The sequence below is a fragment of the Notolabrus celidotus genome, chromosome 23 (assembly GCF_009762535.1).
Source record: "Notolabrus celidotus isolate fNotCel1 chromosome 23, fNotCel1.pri, whole genome shotgun sequence".
In the NCBI taxonomy this organism is placed as follows: domain Eukaryota; kingdom Metazoa; phylum Chordata; class Actinopteri; order Labriformes; family Labridae; genus Notolabrus; species Notolabrus celidotus.
This window is the reverse complement of record NC_048294.1, coordinates 19,469,883-19,493,938: the sequence shown is the minus strand read 5'-3', so window position 1 is coordinate 19,493,938 and position 24,056 is coordinate 19,469,883. Positions and strand designations below refer to the sequence as shown.

At 43.4% G+C, this 24,056-nt stretch overlaps 1 protein-coding gene across 1 annotated transcript; it reads right to left on the bottom strand.

The window, feature by feature from the left end:
* Nucleotides 1-666: 666 nt before the first annotated feature.
* Nucleotides 667-19,897, bottom strand: arsj (arylsulfatase family, member J). The gene is made up of 2 exons (XM_034675989.1): nucleotides 18,405-19,897; nucleotides 667-3,316 (listed from the first exon to the last, which is right to left on the bottom strand). Exons 1-2 carry the CDS (start codon nucleotides 18,713-18,715, stop codon nucleotides 1,918-1,920), a joined length of 1,710 nt encoding a protein of 569 aa, XP_034531880.1. The 5' UTR covers nucleotides 18,716-19,897; the 3' UTR covers nucleotides 667-1,917.
* Between the last annotated feature and the right edge of the window lie 4,159 nt (nucleotides 19,898-24,056).

Here is a 24,056-nt window from a genome sequence, read left to right as displayed (position 1 = left end):
GAGCATGCTGTGTCCGATAAAGTAGATTAAGACATCACTCCCCTCAAGAAATCTTTCCCGCTGCAGAAGAGTCTCAAAAAGTTTTTCCATCAGTGTAGATCGTAGCGCGTGATAGCCCGTTATCAGCTGGTTATATCAATAACAGTTCTACTAAGAACAGAACAGAGCATGCTCCACTTTCAGCAGCTATAAATCTTTTAAAGGACTCAACATTTAGAGTCATTAAGCACCATTAAAACAGCTAATTGGTCAATAAATTACACAAATAATCTCTCTGGAAACCTCACAAACGGTTCAAATTATTCAACAATATTTTGAGCTTGGAGGTTTTGGGACTGTTTGCATCGGTGCTGAGCAACATGCGAGAAGCATGTTTTTACAGATTGTAAGTTATGATCACTAATAAGTCCACTTCTACTTTTTCTGGATCCCAACTTCCTGCTGCGTGCACAGACTGAGGAGGCAAGAAAGCAATTAGGTCTTTATCACCGTTCAGATCCCACTTTACTGTAGTTTCCATGATTAAATGTGCTCAGTGGCTGCGTGTCAGATTGTAAATATGAAACTTTTCCAGCTACTAAAGTCGTTTTGTCATTAGAATAAAGGAAATCTGTCGTTATAAATACAAACCAGACTGAGGCTGAAGGATTCAAGGAGACAAAGAGCTTTGTGTCTGGGGCTTTTATTTTGTTAGTTTGTCTTACATTCAGGTTGGCCCGGTGCCAGACCAGACATCATCTAAAAGAGGGAACACAATCTGTTATTCTAAAAGGTTCGGACAGTCTGTGCTTATAAAACCAGCATACATCTACTCACACGTCACATAAATCCTACATCTGTTTCCACCATACGGTATCGCTGCAATCATCAACATAATACAACTATGTTTCACTTTATTCCTCTGTCACCAAGATTTATGGCAACCGTCTAAAGACATTTCTACTCTACGAGAGAATCTACAGAACAATTCAGAAGGTGACAACAGTTCAAGCATGCAACACGAGCTAGAAAAATAAACATTCTTTGAATGCCGCGAACAGTAACATGAGGTTTCAGTTGTGTCTGGGCATGACAGTAGTGTTTGAAGGAGAGGATGTCTCTCTCTGACGGATAGAGCCCGACTGATCATAGATTATCTTCAATCTTTGTACAGTAATGGAAAAAGACCTCGTCTACATGGATTCTGTAACAAGTTGAACTAATGTGGATGTGCAAACTCTCTAACAGGGCTGCTGTTTTCATCATACGGAGCATTTACTCATTGTTAATCTGCTGCATGCTCTGCAGACAGTGCTAAGATAAGTTAGAGGGCCTTCTGCTGGACAAACTGAGTCATTTCTAAGTTGACCTAAACGATATGTTTTTATCGGCATCTGTCACAAAACTTTGATGAAGTATTAGGACCAATGTGAAGAAAAAAAACGGAACTTTTTAGAGTTAGAAGAACGGTTCATCTCATTTAAAGCGTAGTTGTGTGAGGTACTTGTCAATAGTACGTGTTTTACCCAAAGGAGCTCCGTACTGATGTGCAAAAAGATGAAGAATTCAATTTTTGTGTGAAACTGAAACTGAAGAAGGCCTCTTTTATTCTTTAGAGTCTTGCTTCTGAAATTATTAAGACTTTTGATTTGAAAACCCATATTGATTCTTTCTCTGATGTGTTGCAATTCCTCCATTGTGCACACGCCAATACCCAAATATCTGTGCTAGACCTCTGCAGACCAAACATGCAGAGGAATCAGTCGGGCTCTACTTGAGGCGTTTGAAGAAGGTCTGTCTGCATGGTTTTAGTTCAGTATTCACTGCAGTCAAGTTCAAACTTACATGAAAAACATGTGAGGAAGAGAATCCGGAAACACAAAGTGTTAATCCCTGAGAAATAAAAGCTGTGTTTCAGTCTTTCACAAAAGTAACAGTCTACTCCTCTACCTTCCTCTTCAGCTTCCTGTTCGTCGGTTTCTTCTTCCACCGTCTTTTTCCCAGGTGGTTGTGAAACAGGTAATTGTACCTCTCTTCCACCTCCTGCTGCTCCCTCTCGTCTTTGAACCAGGGTCCCCACACGCCCCCATTGTACTGAGGGTTAGAGCGCAGGTCTTTGGCTGGGTAGCGTACTGGCACTGCAGTCTTGTTGTATTGCGCTAGCCGGATCAGCATCTTCTTCACGACGTGAGGGAACCGCTGAGAAAGGTCCACCCTCTCGTAAGGGTCTGCTGTGATGTTGAAGAGCCAGACGGACTTGCCCCGGTCCCAGCGGACGCGTTCGTTGTGCCAGCGATTGGTCAGCCGCTGGTTGGAGAAGGTCTGAGGTGGCACCCAGTCGCTGTAACCAGGAACCCCCGTCAGGAGCTTCCAGTGGCCCACTCTGATAGCAGCCTGGACCGCCGTGTTCCAGATACCGTACCCAGCTTTCCACGAACCGTTCTTGGCTTTGATGTAGATTGGGTCGATGTTGTGAAGGATGTCCTGGCGAGGAGACGGGCGTCCTTCACTGATGGCCTCCCAGACATCGTACCCGTCCAGATTCAGATCCTCGTCTATCGTCCCCTCCCCGAGGGTCACCAGTGTGGGGAACCAATCAGTGATGTGCACCAGAGAGCGACACTTTGTCCCTTTGTTCACCAACAGTGGACTGTGAACAAAGCCCACCGCCCTGATCCCTCCCTCCCAGTAAGTGGCTTTACTCCCTCTCAAAGGCCAGTTGCTCCCACCTGCTAATGGTTGGCCGCCATTATCAGAGGAGTACACTATGACCGTGTTGTCATAGTAACCATAGTGTTTCAGCGCTAACGTGAGGTTGCGTATAGCTTCGTCCAAACAGGACACCATGGCTGCATATTTACGCCGATGCAGGTTTGGGATCCCCTTGTAGCGCTCGAGGTAGCGTTCAGGAACCTGCAGCGGGGAGTGCACCGCCTGATAGGCCATATACAGAAACAAAGGCTGTCTGCGAGGGTCGTGATTGGCTAAGATGCTGATGGCCTTTCGTGTAAACATCACAGTTGAGTACATGCCGCGGTCCTGCTCCCACGCAGCCTCCTCCCCTTCATACAAGTCGTAGCCGCACATACCGGGCCCTTCACATTTATAGTGACTGTAGTAGTCCCCACTCCCCAACAGGGAGCCAAAGAAGGAGTCGAAGCCGCGCTGGGTGGGAAGGCAGCCACGCTTGTAGAAGCCCAGGTGCCATTTGCCGACCATGTGGGTTGAGTATCCAGCCTGCTTGAGCTTCAGGGGCAGGGTGACGTTTTCCAGGGGAAGGCAGTTTGGTTGGGTTGCTCGGATGATGGAGTGCTGAAGGCCTGTGTGGATCTGATACCTGCAACACAAACAACAGAAATCCACAGATTTGATTAATTACACATTCTTAATGAAAGCAATGTATCCAATACCTAACACAAAATAAATGAATCTGCAGTTTAGTTTAGTGACGTCTAACAAACTCATATTAAATAACGTCCAGAGTGAAACTTTGGGATTGATGATGGCATTGCTAGCTCCACAGCCTTCTCCTAGGCTTACTGCTGTGACCTTCTCTGCAGCTCTATGCATAGGAGTGTTGTTGTAATGCCAAAATATATGCATCTCTTACTGCCCCCTAGTGGAGACACATATAATTGTAGTTCATCCTATCTGCGGAACATGCAACTCTCTAAAACACCAACACCCGAGCCACCTTGACTATCAAGCTATCAAACTTTCTGTATGTCATGCAACACTACAGCTTAGGGCCTTTCATTTCCCAGTGCCAGGGTGGTGGAGGGCTCAGTTGTTTTGATGGCTGTCGACGTGGATCTTGGGCGATGGCATCAGCACCAAGCCCTGATGATACTGACTAATGTTGCAGGTCAAATCATTCTTGCAGGTGAATTAAATGTTATGTCAAAGTGAAGTCGCGATTAGACGCAAGTTGTTGTGGGGCAACATGAATGACACGAATTGCACGAATGAAGCGAGTTATACGCATGTTCACATCATGTTCAACGTGACACCAGCTTCATTCGTGAGACTGATCTTTATCTAATTATTCACGCTCTGATGGCCAATCAGCATGGACATCCTCTGGTGACGTTTAATGTCAAGAACGGACTAGTGGAGGTTCATTCATCTGGAAGTGGAGGAAAACTTGATAGGGCTTGTGTGCAGCTACCTTGAACTGTACACCATATTTTTTGTAATGGAAACCAGAACAGGAGCTCACTGTGAGTTAGCACTGCTCCAACTAGCATCACCAGCCTTGCATCTTTTGGTACTTGCATACACAAGTTCAGACAGGTGAATGAAAAGAGTAATTTGTGCACATCATGAGAGTAAAAACTGAATATTCTGGTGTTGAAATTTGTGTGAGCTATGCGAGCTAACAGCATAACATGTTCAACTTATGCTATTAAAACTACTATTACACTGTTTCTAGTGAACAACATTTCAGAAAATGCTGCGATCTGCGCAATCTGCGAAGAAGTTAGTGATTCCCTCCAAAAAGAGGTCCAGATGATATAATCAGCCCTCCTGCATGGGTTAATCTATATATTGTTTGTACGTTTGCTGATATCCTGCTAATCAAAAAGCTGAGGAGCAGATCCTTGCACAAAAGACTCCTCACACAGACGGTCTAAAAACATTAGGTTGTCTGGTAACAGACAGAATCTCTGTGTTTATGATACACGCTGATAAATCCGTCTCCCGTCTTAATTACACCGCACTGAGGCCAAAGCAAACACGTCTGAGCTGACAGCAGAGTTCCTACATGTGTATCAGAGCAGAGTAATATAAAACGTCCATCTACCAGAAGAAGGAGAGGTGAGGGTGGAAGCCCCGAGCAAAAACAGAAGACCTGTCACTCAAGACCTGACAGGAAACAGAGCTGTGACCTAGAGCAAACGATGCTGTGGTGGCCATCTTTGCAGCGAGCGAACACAAAACTACTGATGAGTGAAAGACGGACGCTGTGTTTGGAGGAAATGTGATATGAAGTCATCTTTAAAGAAAGGGTTAATGTGTCCGAAGGGTGATGGACTTTTATTCAACTTTGCACATAAGGACTCTGAAACACTTGTGTGTGTCTGCAGGCGTTTAAAGAAGTGTTGATGAATCATAACTCAGAGTAAACAGTCTCCACCCGTTAGTTTCACAATGCTCCCTCTTCCACTCCACCACATCATCAATAACTCAGCGCTGGTACATTTCTTCAGACACATGGTGATGAATGATGATGACAGAGTGATGAAGAAGCTTCCATGATAAGCCTGACAAAAGTTTAATCACAGTAAGATTTGTCTGAAACTATGTCGCTGAACGATTGAGGTTGTCCCTTTTTTTTTTTTGTCCTCGTTAACCTTGTGCATCTTTAAGAAAAGCATGGTGGTGCGGATTTTCATGCAAATGGTAAATTGGCTGCAGGTACAGAGTGCTTCTCTAGATTTGTGACACCACATGTCACATTTGCACACATATATCAACACACTGATGGTAATCCAGACTAGTTTAGGTGCCAGTTTCACAGTTTCGCCCCAAAGACACTTGAACATTGTAGACTGCAGGAGCTGGGAATCAGACCTTGCAGTTAAGAGACAACCCACACAACTATTGGGCCACAGCTGCTTAATAATTCAAAGTTTGCAAATTCAAAGCTTTCCATAACAACAGATTGTATAAAAAATGGAGGTAGTCTCAGTGACGTCATTGGTTTCTGAAGAGTTTTTTTTTTAAGTCTGATGATGGCGAGTGTCATATTGGAAATGTGAACTCAACCTGACAAAGGTGGGGATTTAAGATACTGACAAACAGCTACAACTGTCAGTTAAGTCAGCCACCTACTCATTTTGCAAATGTATGTATAACTCTGAATCAAATCACATTAGATGCACATACATTATCGATATAACAAAACCCGTTTCATGAACCAGCCTGTGAACATGTATGAAGCTGTAAAGATGAGTAATTCAAAACAGGACCTAAAGGGATTTCCTGTCCTTTTGCAGCCAGCCTCAAGTGGACATTTGAGGTACTGCAGTGTTTTGCACTTCCACATTGGCTTTATCGTTTAACACAATCAGTTGCAGCTATAACTTTAAGTACAGAAGAGTGGTAGAAGGTGTTGTACCACCTAGAGCTGGGCGGTATTGAAAAATATGTCATTATTTCATTTAAATTTAAAGTCAGATATTTGGTCCTGAGTGGAAGTTGAAGAAACCAGACAGTTTGTTAGTTTGTATCTGGATTTAGTTCTCTGATAAACTTCTTGAATCCTTCATTTTTGACAGTGCGAACAGGAAGCAGGTTTTTGTGTAAGATGAGATCCTTTACCCACATCCTGAAAGTATATATAATGAAGTGTTTTAAATTAAAATTTAATGTTGAGTAGGCACAGTGTCGACATGATTGGCTGTTCTTCTACTTCTGTCTAATGTTGGGTGGCAACTAGCGTTTAAGGCACATTAGCGCCCCCTCCCTTTCCAGTGGTTGGGGGGTGTAATTACAGGTTTAAATATATAGAATTTTTATCGAACATTTGTCATATTTATATTGATAAAAATGATATCACGATAATTATCGTTATCGAATTATCGCCCAGCCCTAGTACCACCATGTTGTAAGCTGGTAGTGAAGTTGACTGTACTGGCTGTTATACCCAGCGTAGAAAGCTCTTATAGGCTTCTTCACCTCTGTCACGGTGATATTTGTTGAGGTTATTTTGAAGCTGAGTTGACAGCCTGCATGCAGTTATTGCACTCATTGTTGCTTCCAGTTTGGTTTCACATTCAAACATTGGAAAAATATCTTAAAGGTATCTTCTGGACAAAACAGTAGTTGCATTAACTTTTTCAATAACTAGAAGACAATTTTGGCATCTCGTACACGCACAGATTCCAGATAACAGCAGCTAAAGTAATATCTTATCTTAAACATGCTACTGCCAGTACTGCCGTCTAATCATACACCAGAGTGTTTTCAGACATCAGCTCTCTTTCTGTTCACTTTTGGTTCATGCAGCTGAGGATTAAGAGGGCTCTCTGCAGAGGACACCCAGCCGTCACACTGAACCCTGACTACTCTCAGCAACTCTGAATGAAATCAATTCACACTGAGCTGTGGGATTAGAGGTCTGATTTGAATCAACCCAGCCAGCTTTATGATCACTGAGACTGTGAGCGACTGTGCTCTTGGCCCACAGGGAGGAAACCCAGCTGAGACTCTGGAGGACGCTCTCAGAAGAGGAGCACGATGAGGTCTGACTTCATCTCCGTCTGTCTGCTCTGAGTGAAACCAAGATACCCAGGAGACGCTGGGACCGGTACTGCCAGATGCCTCTTCCCCTTCTTCTCTCTTTGCCCCTCCCCTGCTCTCTTCTGAGGTTAGCGGTGTGCCGTCAAGCTGTCACCGGGAGGGAAAATAAGAGTCTGGTTTAGGTTTCAGGAGAGTTGGTTTCAGCTGGAGGAGATCCAGGAGGTGGTCAAGCCCAGAAAACCTCTGCTGCCCCCTGAGAGTACGAGTCCTATAAGGGTTTCACCACCAAGCGATGGGTGCAACGTTCCAAACAAAGCCATAAACCCGATGATTTAGAACTGAAGCTTCCTGCACAGGAACAATACAGAGAACAGAGCACCCGCTGCCATAAAATCACAGAGAAGGACTCTCACTAAACACCAGGGAAATGTCACACAGCTGTGCCGACCATCAGCTCCTATTTCTGCATGTTTATGGACGCTTCTGTTTCACTTAGTGGAGTTTATTTAACTTCTGTGTTATAAAGAGAGAGAAATAAGGTTCACTTTCCAACACATAAAATATATTTCAACAAGTCTCTGATCTGGCAGGTCAGAGCTCTCTGGATCAGATACCCAAGACTTCTATGTTTGCTGGATGCCGGAGTACAACGCATCAATCTCAACAGAGCAGAGCAGAGCAGAGCAGCAGCGGGACAGGAAGTCAGGCACCAAAACAAAATGCAAACATCCGGTTAATTTTCAGAATAAAACACTCTGTGTTATCACTTAACTACAACAGCAAACCGTCATGATGAGTGGAGCCAGGCCTGGAGTCAACAGGTCAGAGGTTTTCAGAGGACCAGAAAGACAACATGGATGAGGAGAGGAGGAGGAGAATCCTTGATTCAGTGGTTACCGCGGGAAAACCTCAGTCACATGACTCCAGCTGTCCGGCAGTCCTGCTCCGTGCTGCGTTCTGAAAACACAGCTGGTGGGAGTTGATGGACAAGAGAGCACAGGGCTGGACCGCAGTGGATCGGAGACGAACTGGACATGGATCTGGTGGAAGTCTGATCTTAGGGCCCAACTTAGATCTTGCAAATCTGCAACAGCACCAAAAAGGAGCACTGCCATCATCCTGCATTTGTAGGTATTAAAAGTAATGACATGAATGCTTAATAATGGAGTTTGTGTTTCTGCAGCAGGAGCACTGACCGGCTCCATCAGTGTTTTTGTGCAGGATCAGTCTAAGTGTTGGCCGAGTCCTTCTGGATGGATCAGTTTGTTCTCTGGGTTCATCATACCGTGTTCCTGCTTCACTCAAACTAAACGCCATCTGGGTTTGATGCCTCCGAAACATTTGGAGTGAAATTAAGAAGTTGTAATGTTTACAGCTTGGCAGCAAAGATTCCCACAGAGTTTAATGCCCGTTCCCAGGACCTTCAAAATGTTGAACTCATCAGGGTAATAACGTGGCACAGTTTGGAATCTGATACCTCTATTCACTGAGGTTAGGTCCCTGAATTCAGAATGAGACCACAGCGGCTATGGGCTTGGTTTCATGAGGCGATGAGAAGAATTTCTTGTCACTATGTGGTCGACGCAGGGGGAGCTCTGAAACCCAACCAGCAGCGTGCACGCTGGGGGATAGAGGGGCATTGTGGGTCTGTCATTAACAGGCGATTGAATGAAGTCAGAGGAGATGGGGATGAAGGCAACATGTGTTTGTGGGAAGGACAACAACATCAACCATCCTGGCGTGAGCAGCGTGTTCCTTTAAAATTAAGAAACAAAGGCGCTCATTTGCTCCGCTGGGTTTGTTGAAGAATCCAAAAAACATCCAATAAACTTTATTTCATCTCTCCAAACTTTCCACATGAGCCGGGTGATAAAAAAACTCCACATGGGACTGTGATGTGGATACTTATTTACTCTACGTGAACAGATCTAACAGCCTGTAACATTAAAATTAATGCAACTACAGCAAGTCACTCTGCATACCAAATAGGGACACAAAACGAAGCTCAGATCATTGAGGGCAGATCAGCTTGCAGCCCATCCTCATGGCCTGTGTTCGCCGAAGCATCTAAGAACCACACATTTCAAACTGTAATCTGCTTTATAGGCATTCTTCGACTGCAGGAACTTTACCCCGGAACTATGGACTTAACCCCTGAACTACCTACATTTTAATTTGGATCAGGGTCTAAATTTAGTTCAGGGGTAGTTAATCTCCCCCGGAAAGTCCCTGCTTGGGGTGTAGTACTTTTCAAAGGTCCCTGGACTTTGTGGGGCAGGGCCTGCAATGCTGAACGTGTCTGATTGGTAGATTAACTGCAGTGTTTTTATTCTGCCTGCTGTCCACAATAACATCACACACATCTGTGATTCACTTGATTTCTCTTTCTTTCATTTGTTTTTATTTGTTCTGTCTTTTCTTTGTGTGTGTTCTTTCAGAAAAAGAAGAAGAAGTTGTGATTCACTTGATTTAGCAGCTTGTAACAGCAGTCTTTTTTCAGGCCACCACAAATGCGTCTCTCCCGGTGTTAGAGTTTTAAAAGTGACCCTGTAAACTGGAGACCTTCAGCTGAACGTGTCAGTGTTCGGGGAGTTTACACAGCTGTCAAAACACAGAGGGAGTTGCTGGGAATGCATCCTCATTTAGTTTTTTATTAAGATTTTAAAATATCCTCATCAGATATTTAATGATCGTCCAAAGACGTTTAAGAGGGATGCATCTGGCTGAAAGTCGGCAGTTAACAGGGTTGCGGTTTAAACCAAAACACCGGCCAATCTCTGCCATCCATCTGTGATGAAATATAGCACCATCTTAAACAGCGCCAGCTGAGTCTCTTCCATGCTAACAGGCTAACTGTTGTGTTGCTCATTACTGCCCTCTACTGGTCTGGTAGTGTAGTGCATTTACTTTTTTTGTTTCTCCATACGTCACCGGCCTGGTTTGCACAATCTACCCGGGACTTCAGCCCGAGGTTGAAACACAGACAACAATGTGGGCACAGGAACCTTTTATTTCCGGGTAAAGTATTTCTGGGTGCTTGTTGTTGTTGTTTACATGTTGCAATCATAGAATAAGTATTATTTTTTTGAATCCTCAAATAAAATTGGGGGATACATGTTAGCGTCAGCTCAGCTTGCAGCCGCTCCTGACGTCCTGTTTCTGCAGAGGACGGTCTGAGATCTTTGTACAGAACTTAAGAGCATGCTATACCTAAATTTTAACTTTAACAGTCACTCTGGTTTCTTTTGCTTCCTTTCTCACGTGAAAAATCATCTTGAGAATAGCCTTCCCCTGCCCGCCCAGCCCGTCTCTCCATGAGTGTATCACACGGTGATTTCAGCCTTGTTAACAGCACATTAACGTCCATGAAATGACTTCTGGATGTTCCACGGTCCATTATCTTCAATCTTCTTTCCGTATATACGAAGATCGTTTTCCACATCTGGCCTTCTCCTCCATTTATTTTTATTTGTCGGACTCTTTTGTCTTGACGCCAAGGGAGCATAGAGGAAAAGACATCGTCCAGCGTAAATGGAAAAGACAGAAGAAAGATGGAGACCACATACTGTACATGGTCAGATGTATTAAGACGTGTGTGTAAGCGTCCACCCCTTCACGTGTTCTGCAGCTCCTGCAGGTTTGTTGGTGTTCACATACCGAAAGGTTACAGCCGTGTAATGAGAATGTCATGCTAAGTGCAGCCTGTGATCCCTCCACAAATCAGTCAAACCTGCCCTGGGTCGTGACGGAGGACGGCAAAAGGTGGAGTGCAGTGATGTTCAAAGTGTCTCTGTGTTGTTTCTCTTTGACAGACGAGAGAACCAGGCACGACTCTGTAGGATTTGGGGCACCTGAAGGACGGTTCGAGGTCTTGAGTATTTATGAGGCCTTGAAATAATGAGTTCAGTAACGACTGCCCTCTGGAGATCCCTACTGCCCTGCAGTTCTTCCACATGTCCGACGTGACTGATTTATTGGTTCTTTTAAACCAACCGGGGCATGAAAAAGCTGCAGCAGCAACTCAGAGGTCAAACATCTCTGCAACCTGTATCCTGCACGGTTCAAACCACGCAAACACAAGAAAACACTTCCAGAATTCCTTATCTTATCGTTCTAAGATTGCTGCTGCATTCCTCCAGTAAAAACAGAAACATTATCTGCAATCACGCTATCTTTTTCTGCATGTTTATTCAACCCCTGAGCCACAAGGCCAACAAATCACACACTCCATTAAATTCAAATCACTGCTAAGTCCCGCAAGACAAGTGCATTGGCCACCGCTCCAGCCACTGAGGTTCTGGAGGTTCCCCGAGTAAACGTGTTGCCCAGACCTGAGCCTGGTCTCGTGCTGCTGCTCCACGTCCTCCCGACATGTGGTTCGAATAAGCAGCCTCAGCTCTGCAGCTCTGCTTTTAATCAAAGTCAGCCCAGAGTGCTTCGTCTTACTTAGCCTGTTCTTTCAGCAGGCTCTTCATTTGCTCTCCTGGTATCTCTGACTCTCTACCTTCAGTTCTCTCCTCTTTCAGCCTCATGGAAATAAAGGTCCTCTCTTCTTGAGACTTCTTCGTCAACAAACAAACAAACAAACTCTTCCCTTCTCTAGAAACCTCCCAGAGTCATCACTCCAACACTCATTCATTGTTTGGTTCCTCGTTGCACAACACAGCGTAGTGTGACACTTGGGTGAGGGGGGAGAGAGGGAGGTGACAGATGTCTGTAACAACAAGGAGAGGGTGAGTGAGAGGCTAAGAGGAGTTTGAGATAAGTGTGGACAGATGGAGAGAGGAAGTAAGTAGGAGGAGGAGTGAAGAGGAGCTGCTCTGAGAGAAGAAGTGCCATTTCACTGTCATTGTTTGGGGTCTGTTCCTCAGCGCCTCACGTTTCTTCATCTTCTGGTTTTTCGATGAAAACGAGATCATTCAGCGATAAATGAGACCTATGAAGACTCTTAGGTTTCTCTTTAGTTGACTAAGATGACTGCAGGTTCACTCACAGAGCTCCTTCAAAAATTAGCTGATTGCGTGCAACAACATATGCTGGTAGATCATCAGCATACGGCAGTAGTTGGCACAGCTGCTAACGTTACGCTGTAGCATGTGCCAGTCCCCTCAGTGGAATGTAAACAGAATGCTACGACTCGTTTTTGGTCTTTATTGACAACATGCGTGCAGAAAAGTGATGTAAACAAATGAATGTACAAGTTTGTCCTGTGTCTTGTGTGTCTTGTATTGAAAGAATTGTTATTTGGTGCAGCGGTGATGACTTGTGAGCAATTTAGCCGTAGCTTGTAGCCAGTCAGAGTCAGAGTCAGAGTTATCTATAGAAGATAGAGAAAGCTTTGCCTTGGAGAAGCACTTAAAGAGTGGCTGGCTGCAGACTCAGCAGGCGTCTGAAAGCGCGTACAGGGAAATTAACGATCTCACCAGCGAAAGTTTTTATTTGTGTCCTTTTTACAAGTTTAGATTAGAGTTAATAGATTTTTGGAGTCTTAAGTTATATTTATGGTGCTTAAACACCTTTATCTTTAGAGAGGAGTGGACAGTGGATAGAGCAGGAAACTGGGAATGACCTGCGGGGATGGGGCCACAGGCTGGAATCGAAAGTTGCGTGCAACTTAACCATTAAGCTAAACCTGTGCCCAGATTTTTGGAGTTTAACATGCTTAACTGCAACGTTCGTAATCAATTCTGATATCTTAAATTGAGAATTTGACACTGAGGAGCTCCGTCATCATGTGTTTGCAGCCCGCTAACTCTCAGATACTTTGGTGACTAACCTGTTGCTATCGAAGCCATTTTTATCGGCATATTTGTGATTTGCATAAATGTAGGGGTGGTCAATATAACCTTAAAGTCACTGTATTTGTTTTACTTCTCAGTTGGTAACTGTATTATTTCATATCATTAAAAAACGTAAAGTTCGTGCACGTAAAGGCATGCTCACAATCCCTTCTCCTCCTTCATGAGTGTGAAAAACCAAAACAAGTGTTTCAACAGGTGATGATGATTTAGGAAACGCTACGTCAGATGGTATTGGAAACCCTGCAGAGACATTGGGCTGCATGTGATGATGCAAAGTGGGATAAGAAGTGGCTACCGTGGCTAAGCTATCAGGCAAGACAAATGTAGAGTTGCATACCGCAGAGGAGACAAATGCAACTTAATCTCACGGTCAGTCTCGATCTCTGCAAAAGAAACGTCTGAAAGTGCGTACCTTGTTCGATTTGCTGGATTTAACTCAAACCTCTCCAACTTTAGCCATAATGTTCAGCAAGTCACCATTTTTAAATAAAGGCATTAAAATGTGTCAGAAAGTCAAGAAAAACTACAAAAAGTTACCTGGGTTTCTGCATCGGACAACACGATAGAGCATAAGGTGGAATCTGTTGCTCTCTGTGACAGAAGGAAAAATACTAATTGTTTTGATTCCTGTCACTCTTATAAATAGATTTCTGCTTATGGATGCAGACTCTGAAGGCACGTGACAAGACTTTGGGGTTGAAAATGCTCCAGTTTCAGAGTTAAAATCTATAGCATAGGAGGAAAGAGTCCATGCACGGAGCAGAAAAAGGGGAAACATCAACTCAAAGAACGATCCTGGACATCAGCAAATTAAAAGCTTACTTTTGAAGAAGGACTCAGCAGAAACGTGCATTTAAGTGCAGATAAGAATTCCATCATAGATGCCAAATTTTCAACTTCAACTCCATTTTTGGGCCTCAAGTTGCAAGTTGGAGCATGAAAAAGGACATCTTTGTCTGGACATCACACAGTCCTAATATTTCAGAAAAGACAGAGCTGCTGTTGCAAAAAGAAGAACAACTTCTGCCCTGATGGTTTTTAATTTTGATCCACTTAAAGAAAAGTATACCAAGATCGAGCTCCTGCGGCGTCCAGAGGGGCCCTTTCTCAAAATGCTAACACCTGTAGCCAACGGGGAAGCTGCATGAGGTTAACCATGAGGACAAGATTAAGACCATGTGTGAAGTTCAGATTCGACTGTCTGACATGTAAATGTAGCCAGATTTAGTTTGTGGGTATAAACTGAAGTCTTGCCTCTTGTTGTGCAGCCAATTGAGGGGAAAGAGACACAGAGAGTCACAGAGTTAGCTCCTGATAGAGGAGAATTGAGGTATGCACAAAAAGAATCACATGCAGGATTTGTCTGGACAGGTACGATGTCATGGCTCTAAAGATGAGGAGCGTTCAGCTTTGACACTCCAGACGTGAGATCAGATAATTATAAAGGACCCAAAACACAGAGAGAGGTTCAGGAGCACTGGGACGTAACTCACTCTGTCATATTTCAGTCGCAGAAAATATCTGACATTTTTGGTGCTCCAACCTCTGCCCTGGTCCCAGCAAATCCACCGCTCTTCATCAGTCAGGATCAGCAGGAGCACAATGGGGTTTCAGGGCAAAACAACTCCGGACTTGAAAGAAACTTCTGACTCTAAGCCGCTAATCTCATCAGAGCGGCTTAAGAAAAAACAGGCTGAAGTTTTTCTGATGCAGAGAGTTTCCCAGGAGAAATCAGTTCCCAAGCTCCCGTTCCTGGAAGGCTGAAAGTGCTTCGCTGCGGTTCCAAGAGCAGCTGCTCACGACTGTTTCTACAAATATGCCAGGGTTTTATTTCACCCAGAGTTTAGAGAAACACATCGATTCATAGAGAGTTCTTTTGCAGAGGTGAGTAAACAGAGAGGAGTTTATGCTAACGCACAAAAATCCAATCCCTCACCTTCTCTGGGATTATGAGAAATATCAAGCAATGGTTTGTCTCAGAAAGAGGGCAAAGTTAAAATGTTTCTGCATCTGAACGAAAGAAAGACAACTAAACACTGCAACACTTTACATTTAGGTCAGATCTCTGTTTCTATTTGTACCCTGCTTCAAAATATGAGAACACTTTAAACTTTAAAGAGTCTGCTGTGTTCCCAAATGTCTGGATCATGTTGCTTCATTTAGATTTGTTCCAGTAGAAAATATTAAATTAGATCAAAATGTGTCCTTGAGTTTTACATCTGTCACAGTTTTAATACTTTCATCACACAGAACCAATCCGGGTTCTGATAGGTTTCTTTTCTAGTCAATGTGTTAACTTCCACTGGATCAGCTCCGTTGTGTTCCTGCTGCGTCTCTGATCCGGTACGCTGCAGCCCTCCAGATCAGATATACAGAACCAATCCCGGTTCTGTGCTTGAACCACACGCTGTAAGTAAGATAATAATAGCAGGTAATGTAACAACAGCTAGAGGCTATATCCATGTTGTCTTTATCGTCCACTGAAAACCTCTCACCTGTTGACTCCAGGCCTGGCTCCGCTCATCATGACGTTTTTTTTGTTGTAGTTAAGTGAAATACGATCTGGTGATAACACAGAGTGTTTTATTCTGAAAATTAACCGGATGTTTTCATTTTGTTTTGGTGCCTGACTTCCCGTCCTCCTCTATCTGCTCTGTTGAGATTGATGCGTCGTGCTCCGGCATCTGGCAAAAATACAAGTCTTGTGTATCTGATCTGGAGGGCTCCGGCGAGCAGATCCAGAGGAAGTTACCACATTGACTAGAATAGAAACCTATCAGATCCGGTGCAGTGACGGATCAGAGACGCACTGAGCACGGATCTGGTCTTTATGTTCAGTCATTTCTAAGGCAGAGACAACCTGATTATCCGGATTATCATGCAGAGAAACAAAGAACAGTCTGCAGAAAACATCTACAGCGAGCAACTAAAGGACACAAAGTCTGAATAAATATGATCATGTTTAGAGAGCATGCAGGTAAGCTCAGACACAGGAGGTTCCAGTTTTTTGATTACCCGTTAGAAGTACTCATAAAAAGTGAAATCAGGTTTTTATGGAGCGCTTTGATTCTTTACTCACGCTGATATTTGCTCTGTACAGCTGTGACAGAAAGAGAGAGTGATCATCAGCTGACAGACAGATGATGCTTTAATGTTAACACACAGGTGGATGGAGCTCTCTCTCTCTCTCTCTCTCTCTCTCTCTCTCTCTCTCTCTCTCTCTCTCTCTCTCTCTCTCTCTCTATCTCTCTCTCTCTCTATCACACACACTCCTCTAGGACTCCATCATTAAATCTACACGTGGACGTTCAGATGTAAGCTAACTTTTCTGCTGCAGTCAGAGGTTTCAGGAAGGTGGCGGCACTTTTCTCATTATCTTCTCGGACTCCTGCCAACAGACGGTGGAGCCCAGCAGGCCTCCTTCATTTCAGCAGAGGAGGGGAACAGATGCTGGAGGTGTGTGTGAGGGGGGAACCCTGCAGAGCTACATGCACAGAAAGAGGAAACTGCTGATGTGAAACATACTGTAAGTACAGTACAAAGCCTGACACAGCTGACCCCCCGTGATACTGTCGCCCTCTGATATCCCTGGCAGTCCTCTGGGCTCACTAAGACTAACAGCAGATAATGCTGCTCCATCATCACTGCTTTTTACAGCAATAAATGAGCCACATATGGGATTAGAAGTTCCTGATTGCAGTATAACTTACTTTTAACTACTTTGACGGAGAAGAAAACATTAAATTATAACGTTTCTCAGGTGAGTTCTGCACTTCAAGGAATCCTAATTTTTCCTGCAGAGAATTCCTGGAGGTTTATTTGTAATAGATGTCAGATCTGAACATATTTCTGCAGCATAACATCCGCGCATCAGATGTAACTGGTTTAAGAGTCAAACAAAATGTGTTGTATGTTATGGAAGTCCTGATTCTCAATCCTCTAGAGAAAAAATGTGTGTTTTGGACACAGGGCGGCCTTATGGGGGAGAAGAGAGGTCTAAAATCCCTGGTAGAGCCAAAACTATAGAGTTAGGTTTTTTTCTAGGGACCCTTTTACTCACTTGTTGACATGTGTATAGCACGGCCAGTATCAGTGAATCATCAGTATTACACTCTTAATTTCTGCAGACTCAACATCATCCAGCTCTGCGTCCTCTTTTTGCTCTTTTGCAGCCTCGCTAACATCGCTTACATCTTCTTTATCCTTGTTTATCCAACACTGCAGAGACTTGCAAGTTTGCATTGTATTTTTTGATGCTGTTACAAATTGCCAAGAGAAAGTCTGATCTGGAGAGGACAGGGAAGGGTACTGACAGCTGGTGAGAGGTCCTGATATGGTGAAAATGTACTGGTATGACAAAGGGTTAAATTTAGAAGTTATGGTAAAGCGTACCAGACAACTAAAAGTGCTTAAGATGTTACTCTAATGGATACAAGTTTTCCTTTCTCTCAATATTTGAAATGCATCTCCAACAAGTTTATTATAAAATAATCTCAGCCTGTGGTTCATCGAGAAACTGTCCTGGATTAAAAAATGAACGGCTATCAATGCAGGTAGGGGACGATGAGAATCACTGTACATGGTGCCATAATTTTTTGCTACATCCCTGCCTGCAGCTTTAATCATGATCCTCTGTAAACTGTCAGTGAGTTCAAGCTGAACATGCAGATTTAGGAAGTGTACGCTTCAGCTGCTCTGCAAACCTTCAAAGAAGTTTACGAGCGTTTCTGCAGACGGAGATCTAACAGAAGTGTGGTCCTCATGCTGTGCTGATTAAGATTTTCATGCATCCAGATAATGCATGCACACACAACTTCATACCAAGTGACACCGATAGAACAAACTAGCTTCCTTTGCTGATTCACACTTTTTTGCTGAGTCATTGAACGCAAAACATCCTTTAGAGGTTTCTGATTCTGCAACAGGATGTTAGATACAAACTGTATTAAAGAAGCGAGCAGTTTAAAGGCTGTTTGTTTGTCTTGCTGGATGCAGCATCAGGACCTCAGCTCAACAGGTGACTGGGTCAAAGGTGAGACTCTGTTTGCAGTCTTTGGTCAGAGAGGCATATTGCAAAGGAAGAGAGAGGACATTTTTATATCTATTATCAGGAGAAAGTAAAGACAAGTGGAGGATCCTTAATGCAAAACAGCAACTAACCATAACAATGGGATATAACAAGGGATAAATGATTGCTTGACTATTGACCACATACAAAAAGTTTTTCTTATAAATGTCTCAATATTCTTAAAGCCTGACTTTCTTTTTCAGAGCTTTTAGAAGATGCACGAGAGGCTTTAAAACACCCTGTAACAGATATTTCTCTCCTTGATAAATTCTGGTTGTTAAAGGATTTAAGTTGAGAAAGCTGCACCATACCTGCCGGTCATGAGCTGGCTCCTGGACGGGCTGCAGAGCGGCTGCACGTAGTAATTCTCCAGTTTGACTCCCTGCGCTGCCAGCCGGTCCAGGGTCGGGGTCTTGATCTCAGACCCGTGGTACCCCACATCCCGGAAGCCCTGATCATCCACCAGGATGAACACGATGTGCGGCTGAGAGCTCGGCTTGTTGAACTCGTTGCCTCCGTTCCGCTGCTGCGCGCTCCAGTTTTCCCACGACAACTGAACGCTCCACGTCTGAGAAATGATGAAGCTCAGGAACAGACTCAGCGGGACCCACAGGATGAACATGTTTCAGCCGGACTCGGAGCTCCAGGCGCGGTCACTGCTGCTCGGTGGGCCGGTGTGGGCGCGCCGGAGCGTGGGGCTCATGATCAGGGGGAGCAGAGGCGCTAGGAGATCGGGTTCTCATCGTGTTCAGTCCTTTGCAGAGTCCGCTGACAGGTTTACGCATTGGAAAAAAAGTTAGATACATCTCCTGAACAGCTGCTGAGATACTTTTTACACTCTTTGCCTCTTGTAAACCCGCACAGGTGAAAAAACTAAATGTTTGTCTCTGCGTTCATCCACTCTGTCATCATCCTACTGGAGTGAAGCTTTGCGTCAAAAGGCGCACAGAGTCTCCACAGCTCGGACAGACAGTGAAGCAGCAGCCGGTGCACTGAGTTCACAGCAGCAGATGTCCTCCATCCTGTCAGACTCTCAGAGCTCACTGAGGACTGAGAGCTAACTCTAGATCGAGACTGTGAGGAGGCAGGTCCATGTGTACGTCCTCTGCTCCATGCAGTTCCCCTTACTACGCTCTGTGGCGATGCGTTCACGTGCGACTCGAAAATCTCTCGATCTATCTATATCTCTGCGACACTTAATACCAAAACACAACCGTAGTGCTGAAAAATGAAAAAATGTACTTTGTTAAATATTTTTGTTGACATGTTTGGTTCCAAATGACTGCAACTCTCCTTATTTGGCAAGTTAAAACCTGCAAAATGTCTATATAACAAAGTATTACACCTTCTGCAAAAAGGTGGACTTCATCAAATGCCTTTCTTTTTTTCTTTTTTGATGCTTAAGAAACCCAATTAGGATGATTGCAGGTAGCAGGAGAGTGTTTTCAGCAGCATCCTTTGGTGTTGAAAACTGAAGCTGATATTGGCTTGGGTCAGCATTTCCAATATGGCGACCATCACCATTGTTTCGCTTTATGTGACCTTAGGTTACAGCCATTAAACCAAATAATGGTGCATTAAAGGTGACATGTAGTGCCTGTAGATATCTGTGGGTGACTTCACTTGGACTATCCTTATTTTACACATCAAACTATACTGTATAGTAAACAGTACTATGATTAGCCTATGGTAATTATAATATCTTTACTAATCTTTACCAAAGACACAAAGCTAAAACATTTCCCCCCCTAATTCTCGATCCTCTGTACTTGACTATTCAGAGACTTCGACCCCTCCTCATCCCGACTAACCTCGACCCCTGTTCATCCCTACTAACCTCGACCCCTACTCATCCCTAATTACCTTGACCCCTACTCATCCCTCCTTACCACAACCCTTCAACTTACTTAAATAAAAATATTTTAACTTTACTATTACGTGGTTTCGTTTATTGATGTCCAATGATGTGGTTTTATTACCGTACTACAGCAGGTCTTACTAAAAATATAATTATAGAGAACAAGGGTGTGGTCTTGTTAGAGAAGTGTAACATGGTAATACTCGACTACATCTACACACTGTCATTTTGCCTCCTCTGTAGTTTTTTCTTTCCAAATTTATCTTAATCAGATTTTTTTTCTGAAAATCATATCTCTATTATCTTTTTAACTTATCTTAGAGGATGTATTAGTGATTGGACAAAGTTGTGGTCAATGCTTGGGGCAAAAGGTGCAATAGAGCAATAGTTAGGACACAGGAATTATCAAGATCAGCAAATAGTCTGTACTTAAAAAAACAAACAAACAAAAAAAAACATGCACCTTGAATAAAAAATACTAATTAAAGTCAAAGTTTAAAAAACAACAAATAAAATCATTAAAAATATAATTATCATCCTCTAAAATATTTATATTTATTTTTGTATAATACAGAAACAAGAAAAACTACAGATGATGACTTTAGGGTCTACAGTCCAATTTATCCTAACACTGCTCTTCCTTTTTATTAAACATTTATTCAAAATAAATGCCATTTTGTTCACTGAACTAAGCCTTAATACTTTTATTAATAACATCACCTGCTGTGTAGGTTTTGTTGCCACTAAGGACAGACACCCTTCGATCTCCCTGTAGAGTTCAATCACCAAAGAAACTCTGACAATAAATTAAAGCTGGGCGATACTGAAAATGATGTTATCACAGTAAAATATTTCATATCAGTCGATATGGATAATTATCACAATAAAACCAAATCATAATTTATTTTACATTTAAAGGCAGATTTTTGGTCTTGAGTGAAAGTTGAAGAAACCAGATGGTTTGTTAGCTTGTAGCTGGATTTAGTTCCGTGCAGCTATGTTTACATTCCCCTCCAAACGTCTTTAAGCCCCGCCTACCTCTCACCCTGTGACATGATTGGCTGTTCAATGCAGTCTTCTTCTTCTGTTAATGTTGGGTGGCAACTAGCATTTAAGGCTCATTAGCGCCCCCTATCCAGCGGTTGGGGGGTGTAGTTACAGGTTTATTTATATCAAATTTTTATCGAACATTTGTTTTATTTATATTGAGAAAAATTATATCACCATAATTATTGTTATCGAATTATCGCCCAGCCCTAAAATAAATCATGAATGTATTTAGGCATCTTATGCAACCTCTTAAATTCAATGTCACCAAAGTTTTGTAAAATAAATATCATCTGAACTTCACTAACTTGTCTCTACTGATTGAATTCAGGTTGTCAGTCTTAAACACTGACTGACGGTCAGTGCTGGACAGATTCTGTCTGACCTGTTTTCAGTGCGGCTCCTTGGAGGGTCGAGTGTTTTGTTTTTCTTTTCTGGATTTACACTTCTCAAACCGGGCATCTGATTTATGTTCTGACCCCGGAGAGAAGACTTAAACTAGAAAAACAGAACCGGGCAGATGTATTTCACATCCCACTTGTTGAAATCGAAGTACACAAGGGGATGAGTGATGTGTGGGCTGTAAGAACAACACGTCAGCAAATGGAGATGTAGAGAAAGACATTCTGTCTTTTTAAAGTAAAAGCTGTAGGGAAAGAAATGTTTGAAACATAGAAGCGTGCAGAGTTGCATTTAAGCATCATTAAGATGTGTAGATGACGAGAAGTTTAACAGAGCTGCTCCATCACATTCAGCAGTTGGTTTCTGCTACACTGACCCCCAAACTTTCCTAAAAGGTGACTGATTTGCAGGTAAACATGTCCCTGTGTGTATCACAGATCTGACGTGGTAAATTTAGCCCATGAAAAGCATAAACAGGAAACCTAAATATCTTATTGGACGTGTTTGTTGACTCTCAGGTGATGCAGCTGCAGACTCTCCCTCACTGCTCATATACCGTCCTGAGCCACCGTATGAAGAGACTCGCTGTGAGCTCTGAATCAGGCTGGAGGTGTGTGGGGGGCCTGCCACAGTGCTGCAGTCAAAGACCCTCACATGCTGCAACTCTGGAGGTGCATGCACAACACACGTGCTCAGACACACAACCAGCGACCACGTTTATGCAGACATGAATAATTTTTCTTGCTGGAAAACAAACTTGACAGATTGGCACGTCCAGAGCAAACACACACACAGGAGAGTCTCCAGCGTGTCTGTACACGTTCGCACAGTGAGTATAAATGTGTGAATCATTGCCTTCCACTTCCTTTTGCAGAAACGTCTTCAATCCCTCCTCCTTTTACAAACGAGCACTCAGCATTATCGGAGACACATTTCCTTAGTCATGCTATTACCGCCCACTCCACGGCGTGACCTCAAGCTCTCTGACATCCTTACAGAGCAGCGTGAGCTCATTTTCAGTCACCACAGCCCACCATGATGACGCAGTGGCACAGGAAATGAAGAGCCTGCTGTGTGCCATCAAGCATAAACATTCCCCAGGCGCTTGGACCGAACTGATGCCAGCCTCCCTGTTTCCAAGAAGTCCTTTGTTTTTTTGGATGGTTGCATACAGCAGCAGAAAAGTGCCCACACAGACGTCTGCCAAGCCAAGAACCCCTCCCCACACTGCACACACACTTTGGCAAGAGACTGTGGAGAGGTGAAACTCTGTCCCTCTTGAAGCCTACCTGATCCTGCACTGTAAATGCTTTATTGTTGGAAAGTATTTGGGAGTTTCAGGAGGAGGGGGACATTCGAGTACGGATAGCTTAATGAAATTCCTTAGAAGGAATCTCTTTTATGTGACGCACTATAAGGTTACTTGGACTGAGATTGTATACACAGTTTGTAGGTAGCACAGACTCTAGGGGATATTTTTCGGGGCTTTTATGAAGGGGGCAGGACAGTAGATGGAGTTGGAAATGAAGGAGAGAGGGAAATAGTGTGGCAAAAGGCAGAGGTTGTGATTTGAACCTGAGGATGATTGCTCCGATGGCCAGAGCCTCTTTACATCAGGCAGACTGTTTAACCTCTTGGATCCTGAGAATTTCAAAGTTTACACTTTGATAAATGATAACTAGTGAGTGTAATCTCTTTTGTTCCACAGATTACCGGCCGAGGTGAAGTCCCATCAGTACCTCCTTCGCTCTAATCCAGTGGGCTCTGGTGCACAGTGCCACCACGTCTAATTTCGACATACTGAGACTTTTTACCAGCTGTCAGTACCTATTCCTGTCCTTGCATTGTATGACGCTCACTTGTGTGTTATCATGCCAAATTTATGCAAACTCGCAGCTCCCTAAAGTGAAGGAAAATAAGACGAAAGCGATGTCGGCCTGGCTCCAAAAGGACACAAAGAGGACATGAACTGAAACAGAGCTAGGTGATAACACAGGTCTTCCTTTGTCTTCTATTAACCGTAGAAATTCAAAACATTAATCTAATGATTTATTGATACCAGCTGTGCGATACGCCCGCCAAAAAGTGAATAAGAGGAGGACAGGTACTTGTTTTTGTCCACTCACAGCTCTAAACCCTTGAAATGTGCAGCTTGGTAAGTGGCCCAGTGCTTCAAACTCATGCTGTAAGTATCCCTCTTTAATCATTTCTGGAGACAGCACCAGTACGATAAGGCAAAACACAAAGCACCATGATGTCATTACTATTTTCAACCTGACACAGTTTTGTCTTTTCACACTAAGCATACTTTTTATGCGAACAACAAACTTATTACACCAAATGTTTCCAAGGTTTTGCATCACTTTTCTTACAAAATATAATTGGACACAGCTTATTCACTTTGCACCATGCACTGTAGACTGTGCAGTATAGATTGTTTACATCTGGCCCTTTATGGGGCATTCATACCAACCATAATAAAATCATTTGAGTGAATGAATTACCCGTAGATTCAATGTAAAGACACGAATAGACACAAGCCGTGGTCTAGCGGTGCAAATTGGGCGATGCGAATGGCGCGATTCGTATGAATGAAGCAAATTATACGTGCAAATAATTGCGAGAGTTGAAAAATGTGAACTCCGAAAGCTCAACC